The sequence below is a fragment of the Glandiceps talaboti genome, chromosome 1, assembly GCF_964340395.1.
Source record: "Glandiceps talaboti chromosome 1, keGlaTala1.1, whole genome shotgun sequence".
NCBI classification, from domain to species: Eukaryota; Metazoa; Hemichordata; class Enteropneusta; family Spengelidae; genus Glandiceps; species Glandiceps talaboti.
Genome location: NC_135549.1, coordinates 9899690 through 9921574, shown reverse-complemented (window position 1 = coordinate 9921574; position 21885 = coordinate 9899690). Strand labels below are relative to the sequence as shown.

Sequence of the window (21885 nt, the reverse complement as noted above, 5' to 3'; positions counted from 1 at the left end):
TTGGATATCAACTCAGTTCTTTTGTTTAGTGTGGAGCTTTTGTCTGCTTTAATAATAGTTAGTTTTTCGGTTAAACACAGGTTGCATCGTTTTGTTTTATTGGTGTATGCTTGGGCTTTCTTGTTGATGGACCAGGATACGGAAAAAGGCTCATTGTTTCTTTTCAGTTTCCAAATGTGTTTTGATAGTTCTGTGCTGTTTTCGTGTTTTTCATGTTTGAATGACTGTTTGTGGTTGGCGTATCTCTGTTTGAAGTTGTTCTCTGTTAGACCGATATATACTTTTGTTTGTTTTCCGTGGACGGTGGCTTGGTATACGATGTTTTCCGTTTGGCATTCGCCGTTCAGAGGGCAGGTGTCTTTCTGTCTGCAATTACAGGGTTTTTGAGTGGGTTTAGTTTCGCTGTTGGAGATGGTGGCGTTATGCGCTTTGATTATGGTAGCCATGTTTGGCATGCAGCTATAACTGACTTTGACATTGTTTCTGTTGAATATTTTGTGTAACTTAGAGTCTGCTGGGAAATGTTTTGTGATTAGGTTGAGGAATCGTTTGCCTACATTGGTGGCTACATTTTTGCTGTATGGTGGGTTAAACCAGATGGTGTTTCTATTTCTGTTTTTCTTGTTTTTCTGCGTCGGGGTGCTGGTGTACGTGATGTTCTCTTTGTGGCCGCTGGTTTTTAGTGCATTTTGGTACAGTGGGGCTGCCTGGTTGAAGATGTGTTCGTCGGATGATATGTCGGAAATTCTACGGCCGATGGCTGACGATATGTTCTTGATGATGCTGGGTGGGTGGTTAGACTGTGTGTGTATGTACATGGGGTTGTCGTTGGGTTTCCTGTAAGGGTAATATTTACCGTTGTTGAGGTTGAGCGTTATGTCTAGAAAGTTGACGGTTTTCAGATTGGTGAGTATGGTTATTTTTAACCCCATGGCTTTGAAGGTTTTAGTTATGTCTTTTCTGATACTTTCTGATTTACTTCCGGTGATGTTCTTGAAGGCGGCTAGTCCGTCGTCCCTATATAGACCTATGTTTTCTTTACCGTATTTTTTGGCTAATTTGTGTAGCATGAATATTCCGACCACTACACTCTATATATACAGCACACCCAGAGAGTAGGCCTCAGAGTGTCTGATGATCGCAATATGCGTGAAACTCCGAGTTACACCCAAGAAAGAGTTCCAGTACTACCAAAACTATTACGCTCTGCCACTGCGGTATAGAGCACTGTCTTATAGCAGATTGATACTCACCGAGTTATATATATATATATATATATATATATATATATATATATATATATATAATAAAGCTGCTTGTGATTCTCGAATTGGGTCACATTTTCTCCTAAATATTATTGCACTTACAAGCCAGCACAAATTCATTAGGGCCTTACGATACACGTCGCAAAATGTGTACATTTATAAGCTTACAATTGCTATTAGATTTAAATCCATTAAAACCAATTGGCATGTTAATCATTTCTCTCCCATATGAGTTCTTTTATCTAAAACAATAGTAAATAATTGGCCGAAGTTGTAGACAACTGCTTTCTGATAGCCTATTTCGGTTGCGCATATATTCGAATCTGAACTAAGCCACCTGTTGGTACCACAGATAAAGAAAGATGAAAACTGTCATTGTATATCAGACCGCATTTATTAAACATACAATCAGTCATACAAACCAAAAATGTACACATTACAGTGTAATATCATTGTATGCTCCTACTGTCGTGCCACGCCATAGTATATTTTTAAATTGAGGACCCACCCGTCTGTGGGTGAACCCACCAGCTGACAAAAGAGCGCCCCCAATGGTGAAAACATTTTTGGACTTCCTTTGCATCCTTTGACCCTTACCGACGAGTCGACCGTAACTTTATTTACAGGCTCATGAAGAGGATTTTCAGTCCATTCTGCTTTGTCGATCTGCCAGAGTGGCATATTGTGAACTTCCCAAGCAGGTTCGGAGTTCACGTAGAGCTAAACGCGTGATCGTCATTTCAGTGCCCGAGCGTCGCGTCGAGGGCACAATACGTCTTGAGCGTCTTCAGATCGGTCCAAACAGTAAGTCCATTTGATCATGGATGTATTAGTGAGACATCCATGATTTGATAAGGATTGAACACAGAAGTGTGCGTGTGTTTCATCACTGAGTGCATGTACAACGAATGTTTGAACTTATTTTGATCATTTCAGGTCATCATTAGTAACAAGTACAGCGGTCATAGTGCGATTATAGACCTGGTTAATTTTGTGTACCGGTAATATTGGATGTTAAAAGTAAAGTAGGACTCCTTTTTCATAGTGAGCTTGCTTGAACTGTGTTAGCTATTGACAAATTTAAATATTACTTACATCATGGAGGTATTAACCTCCTTGCATATTGTTCTGGGATTGATGTAAAGGCCTTGGATATGAATTGGATTACAATTTAGGTATGAAAACATGTCTAGTAGATTTGTAGAAATATTGGTCCTGAAAACAACAGAATTTTTCCATTTAACCCTTAATTGATAACTCCATTTATATGGTTTCAATAATGTGAGAGCAGGGACTCAAACAATTTTAACCCCCCCCCCCCCAACACACCCACCACTACCACCAAAACCAAAGCCACCCCCCCAAAAAAAAAAACCCAACAACAACAACAACAACACAACTACAAACAACAAACCAACCAACCAACCACAACAATGAAAAACAACAACATACAAAACAAAAACGAAACACAACAAAATGCAAAAACACACCTTCAAATAAACAAAATGTACAAACTGATAATAACAATACACAGCTTGTATAAAGCATGGTCGACACGAATTAGTGAGGATCATATTCCTGGTTGAACTATCAATACTTTTATGATGTTGTCAGTGAAGTTTATTCAACCGTATTCCTTGGTGGTTATTCACATGATTATTCATACATTTGTACCACTAATTAGCATAACATGAAACTTTTATTTTCAATTCTAAGTTGTGCAGTTGTTATGAATATGATAATAATGTATTAATTTATTGCTTAATTTGCAGATATACATACACTATGTCGTCATTAGCAGTAGCCATTGCAGGAAGCTTTGTAAGCCTTGTTGGATCTATGGCTGCAGCCAGTGCTCTTGTGTTTTACTTCAAACCAGTAGTCATCGTCAAATTGTTTGTCAGGTAAATTCAAAACTTACGTTAACTTGTACTTTTGTGGCAATTTCATCATCAATATCGCCAAAGGAATATACAAAAAACCATTGGCTTATACTCAAATAGACTTCTGAATCTTCGCCCTTGAAATTACAATCATGTATCTTTTAGAGAAATGTAGACTTTTGTCACTTGTATTTACTTAGAAATGATAGTTTGTCATTAAATTGATTTCTTGCAGCGGTGTCTTTTATATTTTATGCATGCACAGTACTTTCAGTGGAATTATGGATTATATTAAATTTCACGCTGGAAATATTTTGTTAAAGTATGAAGATTTGAAAGTAATATTTTATATAATATATCGTAGTGACTTACTTTCATTTCTAAGACATGAATTGTAGTGACTTCCTTTCGTTTCTAAGACAACAACTTTGCATTATAGGACATCGTATATGTTTTCTTCTCTCTTCATATCTGTAGGTATAACTTTTTCAAGCTTGGTATGAGTATAAAATATCAAAAAGCTGGTGATATGACATTTTGTTATGCAGAAAGAGGGAAGGGGAAATCAAACAAACCATCAATGTTGTTTTTACATGGATTTTCAGGTTCAAAAGATATGTGGACACCAGCTCTCAAGGTATATGTGTCTTCATTATTACATGCTAGGGTTTCAGCTCAGTTGAAGTCAAGACAAGACGTTCAGAGTTTATCACAAAAGGAACCCAGATGATAGTAAACCTATATAAAAACTGAATCTGTCAAAATAAATCCATAATTGTAGGAATGAATGAATGATCAGATGATGACATATTTCACCACACGTTTAAACAAATCTGCCATGTCACCCGAACAAGATATTCCCCATAATTTATTATTGTTGTTTGAAGGCTAGACTAGCATTTCTCACATTGTTTGTTGTTACCAGTGAAGTTGTAACCAGAATACTTTTTGAGATATTTTTACTTGCTCACACTGTGTTTAAAAGTTAGTATTCCCTCACTTGTCTGTTAGTATTGGTCTAAATCACATAAACCCCTAGTACAAACAATAGTGGGTGTGAATGTACTTTGTGCAGTTTGAGGGTAACAAATGGATGTGCATTGTTCTGATCAGATTTTAGAGCTCAAAGTTTGATTTGTTATCTCTGGTTTAGATATAAGTGAGTCACTATAGTGTATTCATTGGACAGCCTCAGTTTGATTGACAATGTTGTGTTTTTGTCTGCCTGTATCTGCCCATTCGTCTAGCTGTGTCTTTGTCTGTCTGTCTGCCCATGTCTGCTGTCTCTAGGTAGCTGTCTGTCTGTCTGTCTGTCTGTCTGTCTGTCTGTCTATCTGTCTATCTGTCTGCTTCTCTGTCTCTATCTGTTTGTCCATGTATTGTCAATTGGCAGGTTGATAAATTACAACTATGAGATGGTAAATACTAAATCTGATGAGCTAACTATAATATTCCAAGCCAGCATATATCAGCTGACAACCTGACTCTAATGCTATATAATCTTCATTTGAAAAACACAGATATGTATTTTTTTGAATGCCATAATATGTCTTATCAAGCATATACACAAATAGTCAATCTTATGAAAGACCATTTGCAGGTTTATACATGTATAGATAATAATAATAATAATAATAATAATAATAATAATAATAATAATAATAATAATAATAATAATAATAATGTTGGGTTCTTATATAGCCCTTTCCCACTCTGTGCTCAAAGCACTTTACAATTATTACCCCTGGCTTGGATCAGAAATGGCACAACAGCTCTTTTAGTCTTCCTCAACTCCCCGGGGAGCATACAATCCATTGCAGCCATTTAAGCGCATAGGATTAAAGCCTTCACACTGCAACCTACATCCTACCAGGTCCCCAGTTATACAGCTGGGTTGACTGAGGCACAGTCGTGGTTCAAATCTTGCCCAAGGACTTTAGCCACTCAGAAATAAACAGCAGGCAGCAACGGGGCTTGAACCTGCAACCTATAGATTCCAAGCCGGTCAAGCTAACCATTCACCCATCATGACTCCACAATAGATCCATTTCTGATTGTAAGTCTTCATCAGCTGGAGTCCAATAAGTTATGTCATAATACTCCACAGAACAGAATTCATGTTTATTATATGAAATAAATGCAATTCCAGACCCTGAATACTTCAAATTTTCAAACGAATGTTCAGCTAAGTCTTATTTTTCTTGTATTTGTAGGCATTGCCCAATGACTTGCATATCGTATGTGTAGATATGCCGGGTCATGGAGATACAACCAGGAAACTCAAAGTTGACTATACTCTGGTCTCACAGGCTGAAAAAATCCACCAGGTGTGTGTGAAACTTCAATTTTTCTTAATAATTATATTTTCTTGTACCATTCTTATTACTTACGAGAAACGTTTTGCCTGTTCGCCACCTAGCAGTAAAGCCAGCAAATGGGCAATTTGACAAAGCGTGTCAACCTGAACTGGTGAAACGTACATTACTCGTAAGGAATAAGAATCCTTGGTTGTTGTACAAGAATGTATTATTACTGTGTTTTACCAACCTGATGAATGTGTTTAAGGATACAGTGTGTCTTGTCTTAGTTACCATTTTGTAGTTTCAATATGGTAAAATAATATGGCACAGTTGTGAATAACAAAACAAAGAAATAAATGTGTGTATTTTTAGCTTTCAAAGGAATCCTTCAAGTAAGATTTCATTCTGATGAATTTATTCACTAAAGTTGCTTTTCACAAATCTTTCACAGAAAAGATGTATAATTGGTGTATGTCCAACTCATGCAAAACAATTATGAAATTCTAGAATTTGACGTCACAAATGACATTTTGTTTCGGACAGTTTGTGGAATCATATGGCCTGAATAAATCACCATTCCATATTATTGGTATTTCCATGGGAGGGGGAGTAGCTGGTGTATATGCAGCATTATATCCTAAGGACCTTGCTAAACTTACACTGTTTTGTCCTATAGGTAAGTTTTGATGTCGGGACATAATATTGTATCGTCAAAACATAATACAGTACTTTCTTTGATAGTATTCTATGGAAACCTGGTGATTTAAGAATGAATAAAACCAAATTGAAATCATCTTATCTATGACTATATTTGGAGGGTGATTGCAGTCAAATTACACTTGTTAAACTGGAATGTGTCATTTGTAAAACTTTTGTAAAATTATTGTAAAAACTGTGATCAAATATCTACCATTTTCAAGACACTTTAGTTTAAATCTTCAGTTTTCACAAAACAATCCTTGGACACAAGTCGAAAATTCAAATATTTGTGGTCGTTCTCAGTTATTACAGAAGGTAGAAATCACTATTGTCTGTGATGACATGTCAGTGTTTACAGTATATGAAAGAACTGCTCACATACATCTTCATACAATGTTTCAGGTGTGTGTGATGAGGCGATGTGTGTGATAGGGTGGTGTGGATTGTGTGTGTGTGTGTGTGTGTGTGTGATAGGGTGGTGTGGATTGTGTGTATGTGTGTGTGATAGGGTGGTGTGGATTGTGTGTATGTGTGTGTGATAGGGGGGTGTGGATTGTGTGTGTGATAGGGTGGTGTGGATTGTGTGTATGTGTGTGTGATAGGGTGGTGTGGATTGTGTGTATGTGTGTGTGATAGGGGGGTGTGGATTGTGTGTGTGTGTTTGTGTGTGTGTGTTTTCATATCACTGTGTATGTGTTAATGCGGTTAAATTCCATTTTGTCTTTGTAGATTATGTAATTTTGTATATACTATTTGTTTGGTATACAGGCATCAACTCATCACAAGCTAGTCAATATGCTCAGGATATGATGAAAGATCCACGTGAAATACCATTACCACAGACTCCAGAAGAGATTAAAAACATGTCTAAATATATTATGTATCAATGTCCAGAAATGCCAGGCTGGGTCAGTCTATTGGTTGTCTTTTCAGAAGTTAACTTTGGCCTTGAAACACCAACTTCTAATAAAATAATCATATAACTACATGTAATTGACATCTACCCCCACCCCACCCAAACACCTGCAATCCCCTATTTGTACCTACATATATACACCAAATACCTCCATAAAGTGAGAAATAATGTAAAAGGGTATGTTATATAAATGTTATGTTTTTATAATTCAAGTAATGTTTTCAGCAATAGAATCAAACAATTGTACATTTGTTTGTGAAAAAGGCAGCATCATTTCCTGTAAAGATTGTCTGTCATGTCTTGTTGCTATATATCATTTATCAATAATGATAGCTTCATTTGTATTACAGTTTTATAAGCTAATAGCAGCAGTAAGAAGACCAGATATTGAATTCTTCCAGCGTGGTATGTATGCTTTACCAACATTTCATGCCTTTCTTTGAAAAAAATTACAGCTGAAGTAACTGATCAAAATCTGATGGCAGAAATTACAGCTAAAACAGGGAGTGTTTGCCAGAAGACTGTACATAACATATATATCTAATGATCAAAACTGATCATTTGGAGAGTTCAGGTTGTTGTTTTACTCACTAGATAAGAGCACATTTATTACTGAACATAGCAGGATTGTGATTGAATTGAGAGTTTTGTTAACATTCACTTCAGTTTTTTAGACTCCCTGAATAAAAATCATGCTGTGTTCAGTAGTAAAAGAGTTATTATCTATCAAGTAAAACGACAACCTAAACTTGCAAATTGTTTGATGTTAATTATAAATGTGTATGTTACATATAGTCTTTCTGGCAACCACTGCCTGTTTTAGCTGTACCTGATTTGTTTAGTTTGCTGCATTTAATGTCAACTGATTATAACCTTTGTGTATTCTTTATACATGTACTCTAAGATAATCTTATACTTTGAGGTGGTGTTCAGCATAAATTTGTAAAAATGTTCATAGAATAGTATTTACTAGGGGTGTATTTTGCAATGACCATAACTCAATCTTCAGGTCAAAGTTGAAACTAAAGTTATTCTCAAAAAGCATACTGACTTACTATATAACACAAATGTATATCAATATTGGTTCACCCTTTAATAGTCAAATGATTCAACCAAGTGATTTCTTGCATATCTCAGAGATATTATATCTCAGAGATATTTTCTATGTATTTAACATAAATGTCATGTGTTACCTTCTTGTTAAGGGGCATGTCTGTTTGATGAAATCAAAACCCTGATGAACTCAGGACCCATGATAAAATGAAAATAATATAAAGTTGACTATTTATAATTTTTACTTTGTATTTTAGTGGTAGAGGATATACACGTCCCTAGTGATGCCTTAGAGACAAGATTATCAAATATTAAAACTCCCACACTTGTTATATGGGGCCAGTATGATAAAGTAAGTGTACTGTGATTTTCTATTTGACGTTTTTGTTTATCATGCCACTGTTTATAGTATGTATGTATGATGGTCTTTTATTCTGTACATCAAAGACCATCGGCCCAAAATACAAATGACTACTGTTTATAGAGTATTTGGCAACGTCACTGCTTAGCCATTTAATTACATTGGCACCAGTCCCTCAGAAGTTTTTTTGTTTAAGTCGCATATGTTTTGAGTTTGTCATTCATTTTTAGTTTTGTTTTAACGGAACTTAATGTCATCAAATTTTTAGCCGTTACTAGTAGTCTCTCAAGTCTGTGGTCTTAAGTGTTCATCCAACTGTTCGTAGTCACTCACTTAGGGCACTATTTCACACAAAAGAACATACGTGTGAAAAAAAAGTTCTTGAAATAAAAGAATGAAAAAAAGCCCAGAGACTTGCGCATGTCAATAAGTAAGTTAACAAGCCAAGCTAATGACCCAAGAACATAATTTAAAAAGAATTGAAATCATATGCAAGTGTTTGATGGGATTTTTAAACTTGCACTTTGATGTACATGTATATATACAACACAAACATTGCTGACCAGTTTTGTATGCGAGTCAATGTAAACTTTTACCTTATTTAGCAAACTTGCTAACTTACATGAGTTAAACTTCAAATTAATAAGTTTCAAAAGAATTGTCAATTGTTGTCAATCCTGTATCATTTTGCCCACACGAATTAGACAAAAAGTCAAGTCAGGCTTATTTCTGACTTTAGTACTTGCAACTTAATAATACAATTTTGAGAAACAATATGCCACTTTAGTAACTTACTCAACTTTGAAATCTTATAGAGAAGCCTGGTGTTTGTCAAGACAAAGAGATTATGGTACAACATATTATGGGATGTCATCACCAGAGTTTTTCCCATAAGAAAAGAAATTGGCAAAATGGCTAAATAAATGTCAAGTGCAGTAGGGCTTCTTAAAAGTTGAGACAGACAGTGGTACTATTGTATCAAGCAAAATCATAGCAATAATCATTACAATTGTTCTAAAGGCAGAAATAATACAAGACTGACAGGACAGAGAGTAACTTTGACAAGATACATATTCATTTCTGATATGTTTCCATGTTGTTGTTTTTTTACAGTTGGTTGACATATCTGGCTTGGACATCATAAAACAAGATTTGAAATCAGTTGAACGAGTTGAAATCTTGGACAAATGTGGACATTCCATTGCCATTGAGAGACCATATAGATCTGCAAAAATTCTCATGGAATTTATAAATTCATGAAAATCATATATCATGTTTTATCTTATCGTTTCTGTAGACTAATTACTAAACTGAATAATCTTTCATCTTATTTTGATCTCAGCTCCAAGTGTGCAATTATTGCAGGGTTTTCAGTGTACTGCATCTACATAATTTATGTGAATGGTTGCATTCCTTCTTAATAAGGTACAAACTTGTAAATGAATAAATCAACCATTTTATGAGTGAGCTTCACTCTCATCATGTACTTTCCACCCAAAATTTACACACACAAAATGTATTGCAGGTTGGTTATAATTTTAATAGTAATAGCATTATCAGGTAAGACATATTGAGGGCACATGTAATTATCAAATCTTGTCATTCCGTTAGTATTGTCAGGTCAGTTGTGCTAAAAACTGATGCCAAATAACAGTGTCTTCAGCAAAGGGATAATAAATTGACCAAGACTGAACGATGCCCCATCAAATGAGTGTGCCAAATATTACATTCAATCCATGCACAAACTGTAGTTAACGCCTACAATGCCATTAGTGCTAGGTTTTTTTTTAGATCAACAGAGCTGAGGTTCAGTAGTGCTATAGGCATCGACAAATGTATGCACGTGTGTGTGTGTGTGTGTGTGTGTGGATGTGAACCCCTTAAAGTCAAAATCGCTAGACCAATTGTCATGGTATTTGGTAGGGAGTTTACATGTACTTTTACTGTGTAGATGGAAAATTGTTCAGTGAATTTCAAGTTATGTCCAAAAAGTGATTTTCCATCAAAACAATTGGTCCTTTTCAGTGCAAGTCCACGAGGTATGGTTTTATAATGTTACATAATCACTTGGCCAAAGTTCATGGGGTGTTCCATTATCCTGTAAGGGCACTTTCATGTTTGAAATGTGTTTCTCTCGCTGCATGTGTACAAAGCAAATTTTGACAGATCTTGGGATCCTTTCAGAACAAAGGTAACAAAATATGGAATCTTGAATTTCATGAAATATGATAATTTACTAAATCAATTCATTTACAAGATTACTATGAATCGTTTCTTTTCAGTATGTAACCAAAGTATAATTGTAATAAATTAATGTATCAGACTTATCAAGTTCACGTATTGTCAATGTATAATATCCAGAATATATATGTGTACAAGTGTGTGTGTGTTACTGTAAGACTAAGGTCATATTATACTGTAACATAGATTTCAATATTTTTTTCTCCATTTGATTCTATTACTGTAGTAAATTGGAAGTCTTCAAGTCATACTCGGTGTTTTTAAACGACATGACGTCACTGTCAGTTTTAGTAGTCTTTGGCCTGTGTGTGTGTGTAATAGTGAAAGTGAATATAATAGTTGGAAATGGAATGATTTTAGTCAAAATTCTTAGTACAGACATGTGATTTACAAAAGCATCGGTTCACTTTACTCATAGGTGTTGGATACATCACAATGTGTATGTTTTAGTAACCTATTGTTTCAATACAACGACCGTGATATTATTGTGTAATACACATAATTACTTTGTATGTATATATATATGTGTGTGTGTACAGTCAGGGTCTGCATTTGTTTAGGGTATTAATATTGGGATGGGGTGCTGGCAAGTAAATTTCAAATCACCCAAGTCCCAGCCGAAATTTCCCTCAGCTCCTATCAATGGAAATAGACATTAGTGGACTCCATTTTGATCTGCGCAAACACAGTGACTTTGTATTGTGTCAATTGATAGCGGGACTGGTGTTACATGTAATATTATCCACCTTCAACGACCAGTGTGCTGTCAAGGTAAGATATGTTTTCGGACCATGAAATATCAGACTTAATTATTCCACATCGATCAGCAGAAGACTGAGACAAAATGTAATATCATTGCTTCCCATTATATTGGGCAGTCTGGATATACGTGTATACGATATCGAATGCAATAACCCGGCCATCGTCCCTGCCACAGGAAAATAGTATCCCGAACGTTTTCATAAGGGTTACAGGAGACACCCGTTTGGTGTCGGTATTGAAGTCTTTAATGGGTTCAGAAAACTACTACGATCCATAATCGTGCCTGAGCACTAGTGAGAGGTACTGGAGATCAGTCTGTATGAGACTAATCATGTCGAGACATATACTTAAGTTGGGATGCAATGACCCGTAAAACAGATTCATTGTTACTTGGATATTAACCTGAAATACCTCAACTGTCTGCCAAAAATGCTTCATGTAAGATACGAGCATAGATATATTTGCCAAAACATAGCCCCTTATCAGTGAGCATGTCAATTTCTGTAGACATATACATTATTGTACTTATATTTCAATTTACTATTGTCATCTCCTTGTACTATTTCTAACATTAAAGTACTTTCGATTTTTTCCCAATCAAGTAATTTATGGTAACCTGAAGTTTGGTGCACTTATTACTGCTTGTGAATGTGACGAATTCCTAAATAATAGGAGAGGATGGCAGAAGGGTTTCTTATTGACATTGATGGCATCCCGGATATAGAACATGGACCAAACACATCTATACATTTGATAGATCAGATGGTAGCAAAATTACAAATCCATAAAGCATTCCTTGAACAGATCGAGCAATCTGTGAAAGAATCGGGAGAAGGTCAAGAAGTACTGTCAAATCTGGGAAACGGAGAGTCTCCTTGTACGGACTCTGAAGTAACCCATTCCTCTGGATATGACTCAAATTTTCAAGAGGATCAAGCAGTCCTTGATACATGTACAGTAGATAACGAAGATGATGCAGACATTGCGAAGGAATTACGTCATCACACCTGGCTGAGAAGGCTTTTTTGTGTTCTCGCTTTCAAAATCGAACACCGATGTAGCGTGTTGACCGCTTGTCACATCCTATTTAATATTCTCTTATGTCTACCCGCTGTAGCCTCTTTCGTGTACTCACATGTCAAAAACAACCTTTCAGCGATGCAAGAAACTAGGCATTTTTACGAAAATGACAAAACCCTAATATCCCTGGTCCTCGTTCTGTTGATACACAGTGTTCCAGTGATAGCATATGCCTTTACTATACTGTCATTGATCGACAAAAAACTTATAGCAGGCTGTTTTCGGATGATGCGTGAAGGCGTGCATATGTCTGAAACTTCTCCACACAATACTGAATCAACTGTCACAGTGGTAAAATGTGGTCAACATACTAACGGCTGTTTGAAACGTGTATTAAAGGGGGCCACGTTGTATTATGTAGTGTATCTTGGACTGGTTTGTTTAGACACTTTCACTGAGCCAACAAAGGGAGCTGAGAATCCGCTCTCATTTGTCCAGCAGAACACCATACAACTTAGCTATATGGACCGTCTTGCAATTGCTAGAGCCTTATACATACTTGTGGATGCTTATTCTTTTCTATTGTTATCTTTGACGTCGCTCCTTTTCGTTGTATTTCTTTATTCCTATGAGTTCAAACTCAAACAATTCACTACATGGATGGAAAGTCTTCGTCACAGGCCTGAACAAGTAACGCGTGAGTTCTATAAAATGACACGTGACCCTGCTAGGAAGCTTATGTTTAAACGAGTTTCAACTTTTCTAATGATTGTCCTGAGTACAGGAATCGCCCTTCCAGCTGTTTATGCTCAGTACCATTTTGCTTTAAAAGCGAACACTGATACGGAATGGTTTCTCGACGTTGCAATGGTCTTAAAAGTCATGTGTGGCTTCCTGTCGCCATGGTTATTCACTATTATAGCAAGCCTTAGAATATCTCAGGCGTACAAAGCTATAGGCGAGAAAGCACGAGATATTCAAGTACACATTGATGACGGAAACCATGATCTTGAACAAAGATGGCATAATGTAGTAATAGGAATAAGAACTTCTCCGCATACTGGATTCCACCTTGAATGCGTAGACGTGGTAGTCACTTGGTTCCCAACCTTTCTTTTCCTACAAGGTTGCTTTGCAGCTCTTTTATGGGCTGCCTTCAGAGGCCTGAACAACAACGAAGTCCATCAAATTGAATTGTCAGAAATCCTGAATCAAACCACTTGAAATATGTAATGGGATAGAAATGTGTAATGATGTAGCTAGTTAACTGCTATCAATGATGACATTCGTATATCACTCCTTGTATCAGCGATGCTTCAATTTATTTCATGAATTTTTAACTCCACCGTTTCGAAACTGGAGGCTGCATTTGAAGTCGATTTCATATTTATAAGGTGGTGATGAATAGTGAGAGATAGATAAGTGCTACATCCCTTGAACCCTGTCAAAATATCGATGTCTATTGTTAGTTTATCACTCTGGCAGAAATCTGTTTGCAATGCAAGGATGCAAAAGTTCTAGATACAGTAAGTAGTATATAGTCCATAAAATCACAGGTCACGAATGCACAGTAATGGGTGCACATATATTTCACTGACGTAGTACAGAAAATGTAATAAAGTTAATATTATCAAAATCTTAAGTTATACATTTTGAGAATAGTTGCAACTTTTAAACACCCGTGTGGAAGTAGCACCATCCATACGTTTATATATATATATATATATATATATATATATATCCAATGTAAATTTATTACTAGAAAGAGAACTTGAAGAGAAATATTTGACTCTAGGTTCGGGCAAAAATGTTTTATGACTTTGTGTGATAGTCATTCCATTTTAATGACGTGTAAATGCTATGTCTAAGAGTTGGAGGAACATGTAACACTCCAAGTATTTAATGATTCACCAGGTGCATGTACTAAGCATATGTAGATACATAATATGTAACTTACGCTCTGATTAGCCGAATAAATACAGTTTGTGAAAAATGCGCAAAAATAGTTATCCCGGAATAAGCAGAGGGGGCTGGACGAATTAGGTGAAGAGTCACATTTTACAATCGGTTCTTCGTTGACGGCGAAATTTTAGAAAATGGAATTAGGGGAGGATCACATATTATTTAGACACTGTTACATTGCAAAGCTGCCAGATCCCACAACTGCCACCATTATATCAGAACATATTAAGTTAAATCACTGCTGACAGTAGGGATGTTCACCTAGGTCCAGACAATATCAGGAATCTAGTGGTTGCTTTGAGGATTCTGGCCTTTAGATATGCCGATTTACACACGCACACACACACACACACACATTATATATATATATATATATATATATATATATATATATATATATATATATATATATATATATATATATATATATATATATATATATATATATATATATATATATATACGTAAAATGAAATAAGACAAGTCTGTTATTAATAAAATGAAAGAAGACGGGTCTGTTATTTCATTGTGGATTTACTCTACGGTCCGTTTTACCAGAAGGATCATCAGGTGTACACATTACTCTTCGAGCTGATTGAGAACTCTACTTGGCGAAAGAAGTGAAAATCTATGTATATATATATATATATATATATATATATATATATATATATATATATATATATATATATATATATATATATATATATATATATATATATATATATATATATATATATCATCAGTATCTACGGTTAAACACATGATCAAAGACACTTGTTGAAATTTATACATGACGATAAACAATAAAAAGCTATAAGAAATTACACAGTGTATATATGTAATCATAAACTTATATATTCATTCTCATGTATCCACCATGTACAGTGGTACAGATCTTAGTGGTCTTTATTTATGTACATGTGTGCCTCATTAACTCTCTTAATAATCTGAACTTAATTTTCCTGAGACTCTGTGAATTCAGTTTGACTGGATCAAATACAAATATCGCCATTATGAAGTATACACCAGAATATTCTGCAGCAATCACATCAGCCATGAGACTTACTTGTTTCGTCTAACATCTGACATGTGCTAAAACTTGTGAGCAAAAAGAAAATAATCACGAAAGCACTGCAGGTCTCAGTTCCAGCTCCACCTGGCACCTGTTATAAATGACCCTCGCCGCCCATCAGTCCTTTATGACCATGCCTCCCCCTAGTCCGTGGTGCTAAAAGAAAAATGACCCTCCCTCAATTTCCTTTCTCTAAAATTTGACTCTCCCTCTGTTTAAATATTTCAGTGAAAAACATTTTTAACATCGCTTCCCTGTGACATGTTCTTGTTGTCGGAGAGCTCATCAGGAGGACATGGACTCGAATCCCACTAGGGACAGGGAAATTTTCTTTAGTAAGATCCCACCACATTGAAAGGCATCTGTTGTTTCCCACTAACACCTCCACAGTGAGCTTGTATTCGTATTAAATCAATGCCTGTGTTTGGATCCATTGGCCGAGCCGAAACCAGAACTCTCAAAGACTATATGAGTGTTCAACTAACAACATATCAGGACTGAGGTCAATATATATCTCCACTCCACCACATTATGCCCAATATCTTGCAACACTAGTACTGTTCCCCCTTCTCTCCTCACACCAAGTCACTGATATTACTCTGCAATGGTGGTAGTGGTGGGATGTGGTAGCAGTAGGATCTGGAACCGATCGATGGCAACGGTGGGATCAGGCCAAAATCACAAAATAATAATGCAAAGAGAGATCAAATAAATGAGTAAAATGTAAAATGTGACCCTCCCCTGATTTCCATTTTCTAAACTATGGCCCTCCTCCGTGGGCCGATTTGTAAAAAATGACCCTCCCCATTCCCCCACCCCCTTGTAATTTCTGAAGGCTCCCTAAGTCCTGCTCGTCCCCTACAATGTATAACATTCGTAACAACATTAATGAGATTACTAGCATGCAACCCTGGAAGTGAATATCCGTTTTTTTCTATATAATTACGTGACATGTAGCATAACACTGCAACTGACAACTGACTTCGAGTCCACGAGACTTCTTTATAGAGATGTTCTTTTTGAGAGAGACACAGAAAATTGTCTATTCGTGTTTAGGTATAATATCACTGGAACGTCCGTCTCGACTCATAAAAAAGACTTGAATACATGTAAACAAAACTTTCGTGTTTAAAGAATATTGTTTCGTATGTGTTACATCAGTGTTGTCCACAAAGGGATCGTTTGAAAACTTGTAAAAACTTAAGCCCTACAATTTTGTGTGTAGAATTGATTAAAATGTGTGTCTAAAGCCTCATTAAATTGACCCAGGCCATTCACACTCTCAATCAGTCGAAACGTGGCTTACATCATTGGATTACAATCATTTATGTAAAAATGGTGATAACAATGAATATTATGTGCAAGTAGTGGAAACGTACGATGAAATCCTTTTGAATATACAGTGCTTTCATCAAATGCACAGTTTGATCATTTTGACTTTTTTGCAGGTAACGATTCCATTTCTGACTTGAACGAAGTGCAAAACGCGAAAAAATTCAGGCAACAGTGTGTTGTTTAAGCAAGATGGTTATCACCATGGACAGACATGCATGGGATGACTACAATGTGTTCATCCTTTTCAGTTCACTGCTGCATTATATATGAAGGTAACATATCAAATTTTGTCTCCAGAGATGTCCATTATTACACCAAATAATTGCCGTAGTTAGTCATAAGTTTTACCATTGTTGGTTAGGAACTAACATATCGGTTCTTATACGAATAGCATTCCTTTCTGGTGTGTATGTGGCAAAACAGAACACTTTTTTGCTAGTGAGTTTTGTCTGCCCAAGAACCCCACATTCCATTATCAGATGATATATATCCGGATGACTGAATAAGAAGTCGACTGTCAAACTGCGATCATAAATGGAGAGTTGTGTGTTTGGATCGTACATCAAATAATCACTTCCAGACTTAAGTTTGACGATGAATTGCTCACCATATTTAGGCGGCGTAGTATTGCCAACATCAGCAAGACCTGGCCTAAAAGCACGCACAACCGCATGCCATGTTTGTGGTATCTCAAGAGTGATAAAGTTCTTATCTCGCAATATATGACAAAGTCCTTTGTGCCTTGGCCAATGTAACTCGGAACACATTTTGTCACAATAATAGGCTTGCTTGCATTCTGCACATCTGAGCAGTTTGTTCCCCCTACGAGGACTTTCATGACAGTATGCACACAACCGAAATAACGACCTACTTTGTGCTTGCGGATGTTGCTGACCCAAGTCATTTCGTGACAGCGTGTTCCTGTTGGTTAGGATCGGTGGTGAGGTGTATACTCCTTTATTCACTACTATTTCACTGTCAAGTGGTGATTCCAGTGCTGTAATTTCCTCCCGAACAACATTTGCAGGATGTCCTTTCAACGTGATAACTCCATCAGGCTGAATATATAAGGCTGGTCCTGAGTGATCTTTAACAGTATTACAGTCAATGAACAATTGACCAGAAAAGTTTCTGCCAAGTCTTATCCCGCCACATTTATTGCCAAATATTAAATTGCCAACAAGACACACTGAGGACATTTCTTGAATGGTGACGCCCCAGAACCAATTCTTGTACATCATGTTGTTTTTCACAGTGATTTTAATGTTGTTGAAAATAGATATCTCAGTAGCACCACTTTGTGCAATGTCATTATTTTCAAGAGTAGCGTTGGAAGAGTCAAGTACAATCACACCATCCATTCCATTTCCCATTATCTTATTTTGATTCAAGTAGCAATGTAGTGCCTTAGGTCCTATCATCACTCCATGTGTTTGGTTAGAATTGATTCGGTTGTATTCTGCATGCATGAAACCATGGTTGCGCACTTCACGGCCCATTTGTCGGTTTCTTTTGAAAGTACAATTTTGTACATATGCCTTGCTTCCATCTCCATCTACCAACAGCCCACCACCACCACAACGGTCAAACTTGCAATTGTCAAGGTAAGCCGAACCTCCATAACTAACTTGCAGACCAGGAGATCCACCAATGCCTGATGTAATTGGCAGCGAACGTCGTTCGTGCTCTCTTTTCCAGTTAGATGTTGCTTTTTCCCAACATGACACATATCGGTTTGTATTTCTACAACCTGGTCCACCTTTGCATCTTGGAAAATCGTCACATGCTGGTTTTCCATTTGAAAAGGTGCAGGCATAAAAGGAGCACATCAAATTTGGAATTGTTACTAGAAGTGTTGAACCTTCAAAGGTTACATTTTCAAAATGGCAGTTGAAAGGTTTACGATCCGGAGTGGTAACCACTACATCATCTCTGCATTGAATGATAACGTCTTCTCCTATTCCAACAAGTTGGATATCTTGACATCCAAGTAGAAGGAATCTATATTTTCCATTATGAAGTAAAAGAGTAGTTTTAGGGCGAGTTAATTTGCAATAAAGCACTTCTATTAGTTCTTTGCTATTTCTGACCTCTTTGATTGGTAGGATTGGATAATGGATTCTCATGCTTTCCTCTACATTACAATCTGGGTATATATATTTTGCAAAGGATGCTGCAGCATAACCAGAACTCTCCAGGAAGATTTTTCGGGTTCCTGTATGGGCAGATTGGAGCCCTCTCAAGGCATATGCTCTTCGGACAAAATGTTTATACTGCATTTTATCACATTCAATGCTTTTATCTGCATCATCAACAGCCTTTTTATATTCACCGAGTCTGTAATAGCATAAGCTCCTATTGCTGTACAAACGTGCATCTTTATCATCAAGGCATATTGCATTTCCATACAGCCTTATAGCATCATGGTAGTTACCATCCTTGAAGAAGGCGTTTCCAAGATTACGGAGATCATTACTGGTACAGTTCTGGAATTCACTACCATCATTACCCCCTCTTGGCTCCTCCTTCAATACTGTTACCTCTGGAGACTTCATTGAGTTCTGGATTTTCACTTGGTCAGCCTCATTAAGTGGAATTACAATGGTTGTTAAATTCTGTATCTGTGATTCTGTGAGGTCATGCAGTAGTGCAATGATATTATTTTTTTTATTCTGCAGGTCTAGAGCTCTGCCTTGTCTCTTGTTGACACTAAGGTAGATTGACGCCTCATACAATATTGCTGCTAACTCAGGCGTTAGGCAGATACTAGAATGTACTTGATCTTCCTTGACATGCTCTTCTATGTTGTCTATCAGTTTACAAACATGGTGCGAAAGTTTACTCCATAAATGTAACCGATTTAACTCGCTTGATGTGCCATCTCCTGAAGCACTGTATAGAATATCAGATGGCGTACTCGTTTCATTCAGTGCCATATTCAGCATACGTACCCCGGTTAGAAGCCTTTTACATGTTGTGTGAGTATCAAGATCATTTCTGATAACTTCCTGGACAACTCTATGAACACAATAACTTCCTCTTCCATAAGATTGGAAAAGTGAAAACTTTGTTAGAATTTCCAATATCTGATCCCTGCCAAGAGGAAGTTCTAATACATTTCCAATATCATCTCCCTCTACTCTGGGTAAACCAATATTTATGACTTCATTAGGGATGTCATCTGGAGCAAGGAATGCCGACATCTCCATCACTATTGCTGCTGCTTGACCATATCCCTCTTCTTCGGAGAGTTTGGATATGTAATCAAAGTTTATCTTCCAAGTTGTATTTACTGCAAGTCTGTCTTTGGATGCAGTATGACGTGCGTTTATTTTCCTTTTTAGAAGTTTCAATCTTTCTAATTTGAATTGCTGCAAGTATTTTTCAAATGAGCATTTGAGTTTTCCTACATATGCGGCAGCCTGTTCCAGTGCAAGTGGCAAGCCCCCGAGCTCTGTTACAAGGGTTACAACAGTGTGTTGGTCTTCCACTCTTTCCCTCTCAGTTCGTCGTAACATGAAGACTACGCTTTCTCCAATGGAAAGACATTTTATTTCAATACAGTCATCTTTGTGAATCCCTGTGACTTCTACTACTTCAGGTACTTCTCGGCGTGTCGTTATAAGAAGATGGCCTTTGCTATTACGACGCCATTGTTCCTGGAACAGCTTGTCAACATTGTTAGACAGTTCGTACTGATCCATATTATCCACTACCAATAACCATCTACTTCCTATAGTTGCCAGCCACTTCAAAGATCTCTCTAAAGTGTCTGGGAAGTTCTTTCCTGATATTCCAAATTCATGAGCGATCTGGTTGATTGACTTAGCAAAACTTTCATCATTCTCTGCAGATATCCAATAGACTCCACCAGGGTAGAATGTTTTGAACAAGGAGGCATATTCGATGGCGAGAGAAGTTTTACCACAACCTCCAAGGCCACAGATGGACATCACTTTGTGTCCGTCACCCAAAGCCAACCCGTCTTTCAAAGTCGCCAGCTCATTTGTCCTACCAGTGAAACATTTCACCCGACTTGGCACCATAAATGTCATGTGGTCGATTGTGCTGCCTTTAGCATGTTTGTCCATATTTTCCTTTATCTGTTCTACTTCCTTGATGAGTTTTTCCTGCATTTCCTTTACAGTATCCATGTCTATCGTGAGATTACTTATATCTGCAGTTACGTTCTGTATAACCTCTTCCACTTCTGTCAGCTGTCCTTGTGTCACTTCTAGCTCTTCCCTTCTAACTAGATTGCGCTGAGCTAATTCAAATTGTTCCATTCGTCCCGAAAACTCTCTGAGATACCCGTTAATTGTTTCAATCTCCGAATCCTGAATTGTTTTTGCTGTTGTTATGTATGAAGCCAGAACTGATGTCTCCACTTTGAGCTCTGCTACCATGTGTTCATTGTTACAGGAGCCGATACATATGACGAGACCTGGAAAGGCAAATTATTTCGTCACTATAAAGTATTACATGCCAATACGCATGGTAAATTTATTGATATATTTTCTGCATAACAACGGTACTGCCCTCGATTATTCTGATAAATTGCAACAGATGTTTTCATCGTCTTTAATTGCATTTGCACTCAAAAAAAATTGGAGAAACACAGTAATTTTTAGTAAAAATAAGCATACCCTTTTTTTGCCAATCACGAAGTTCTGTCAACAAGCGGGATTCCTCGTCTTTAGGTAACAGCAATGCTCTTATCATTAAATCCATAGCTGCAAAACTGTCAAGGTATTTTACTCCATCCCAGTCTGTGAAGTTTGGATGTGCCCATGGGTTTCTTATTTTGTCTCTGAGGTTCCTAGCTGCAGATTGCAAAGCCTTAGAGAAATCGTTAATTTGACATATAAGGCCAAGCACAGCTGAAGAATCACAGGTTTCATCAAATGCTGTAAATTTTGCCATATGAGATTTCAAGAACAATCTTGCAAAGTCAATATGACTTCTGACATTGTAATCATAGCTTTGAAAGTTTTTTTTCAAGGCAATGTTTTT

General features: G+C 36.8%; 1 protein-coding gene across 1 annotated transcript; it reads left to right on the top strand.

Annotated features, from left to right (window-relative positions):
- The first annotated feature begins 1868 nt into the window (after positions 1-1868).
- LOC144440308 (monoacylglycerol lipase ABHD6-like) lies at positions 1869-10705 on the top strand. Its single transcript, XM_078129670.1, has 9 exons — positions 1869-2069; positions 3038-3169; positions 3626-3785; positions 5362-5475; positions 5992-6124; positions 6916-7055; positions 7414-7468; positions 8374-8468; positions 9591-10705. Exons 2-9 carry the CDS (start codon positions 3051-3053, stop codon positions 9735-9737), a joined length of 963 nt encoding a protein of 320 aa, XP_077985796.1. The 5' UTR covers positions 1869-2069; positions 3038-3050; the 3' UTR covers positions 9738-10705.
- Positions 10706-21885: the final 11180 nt, after the last annotated feature.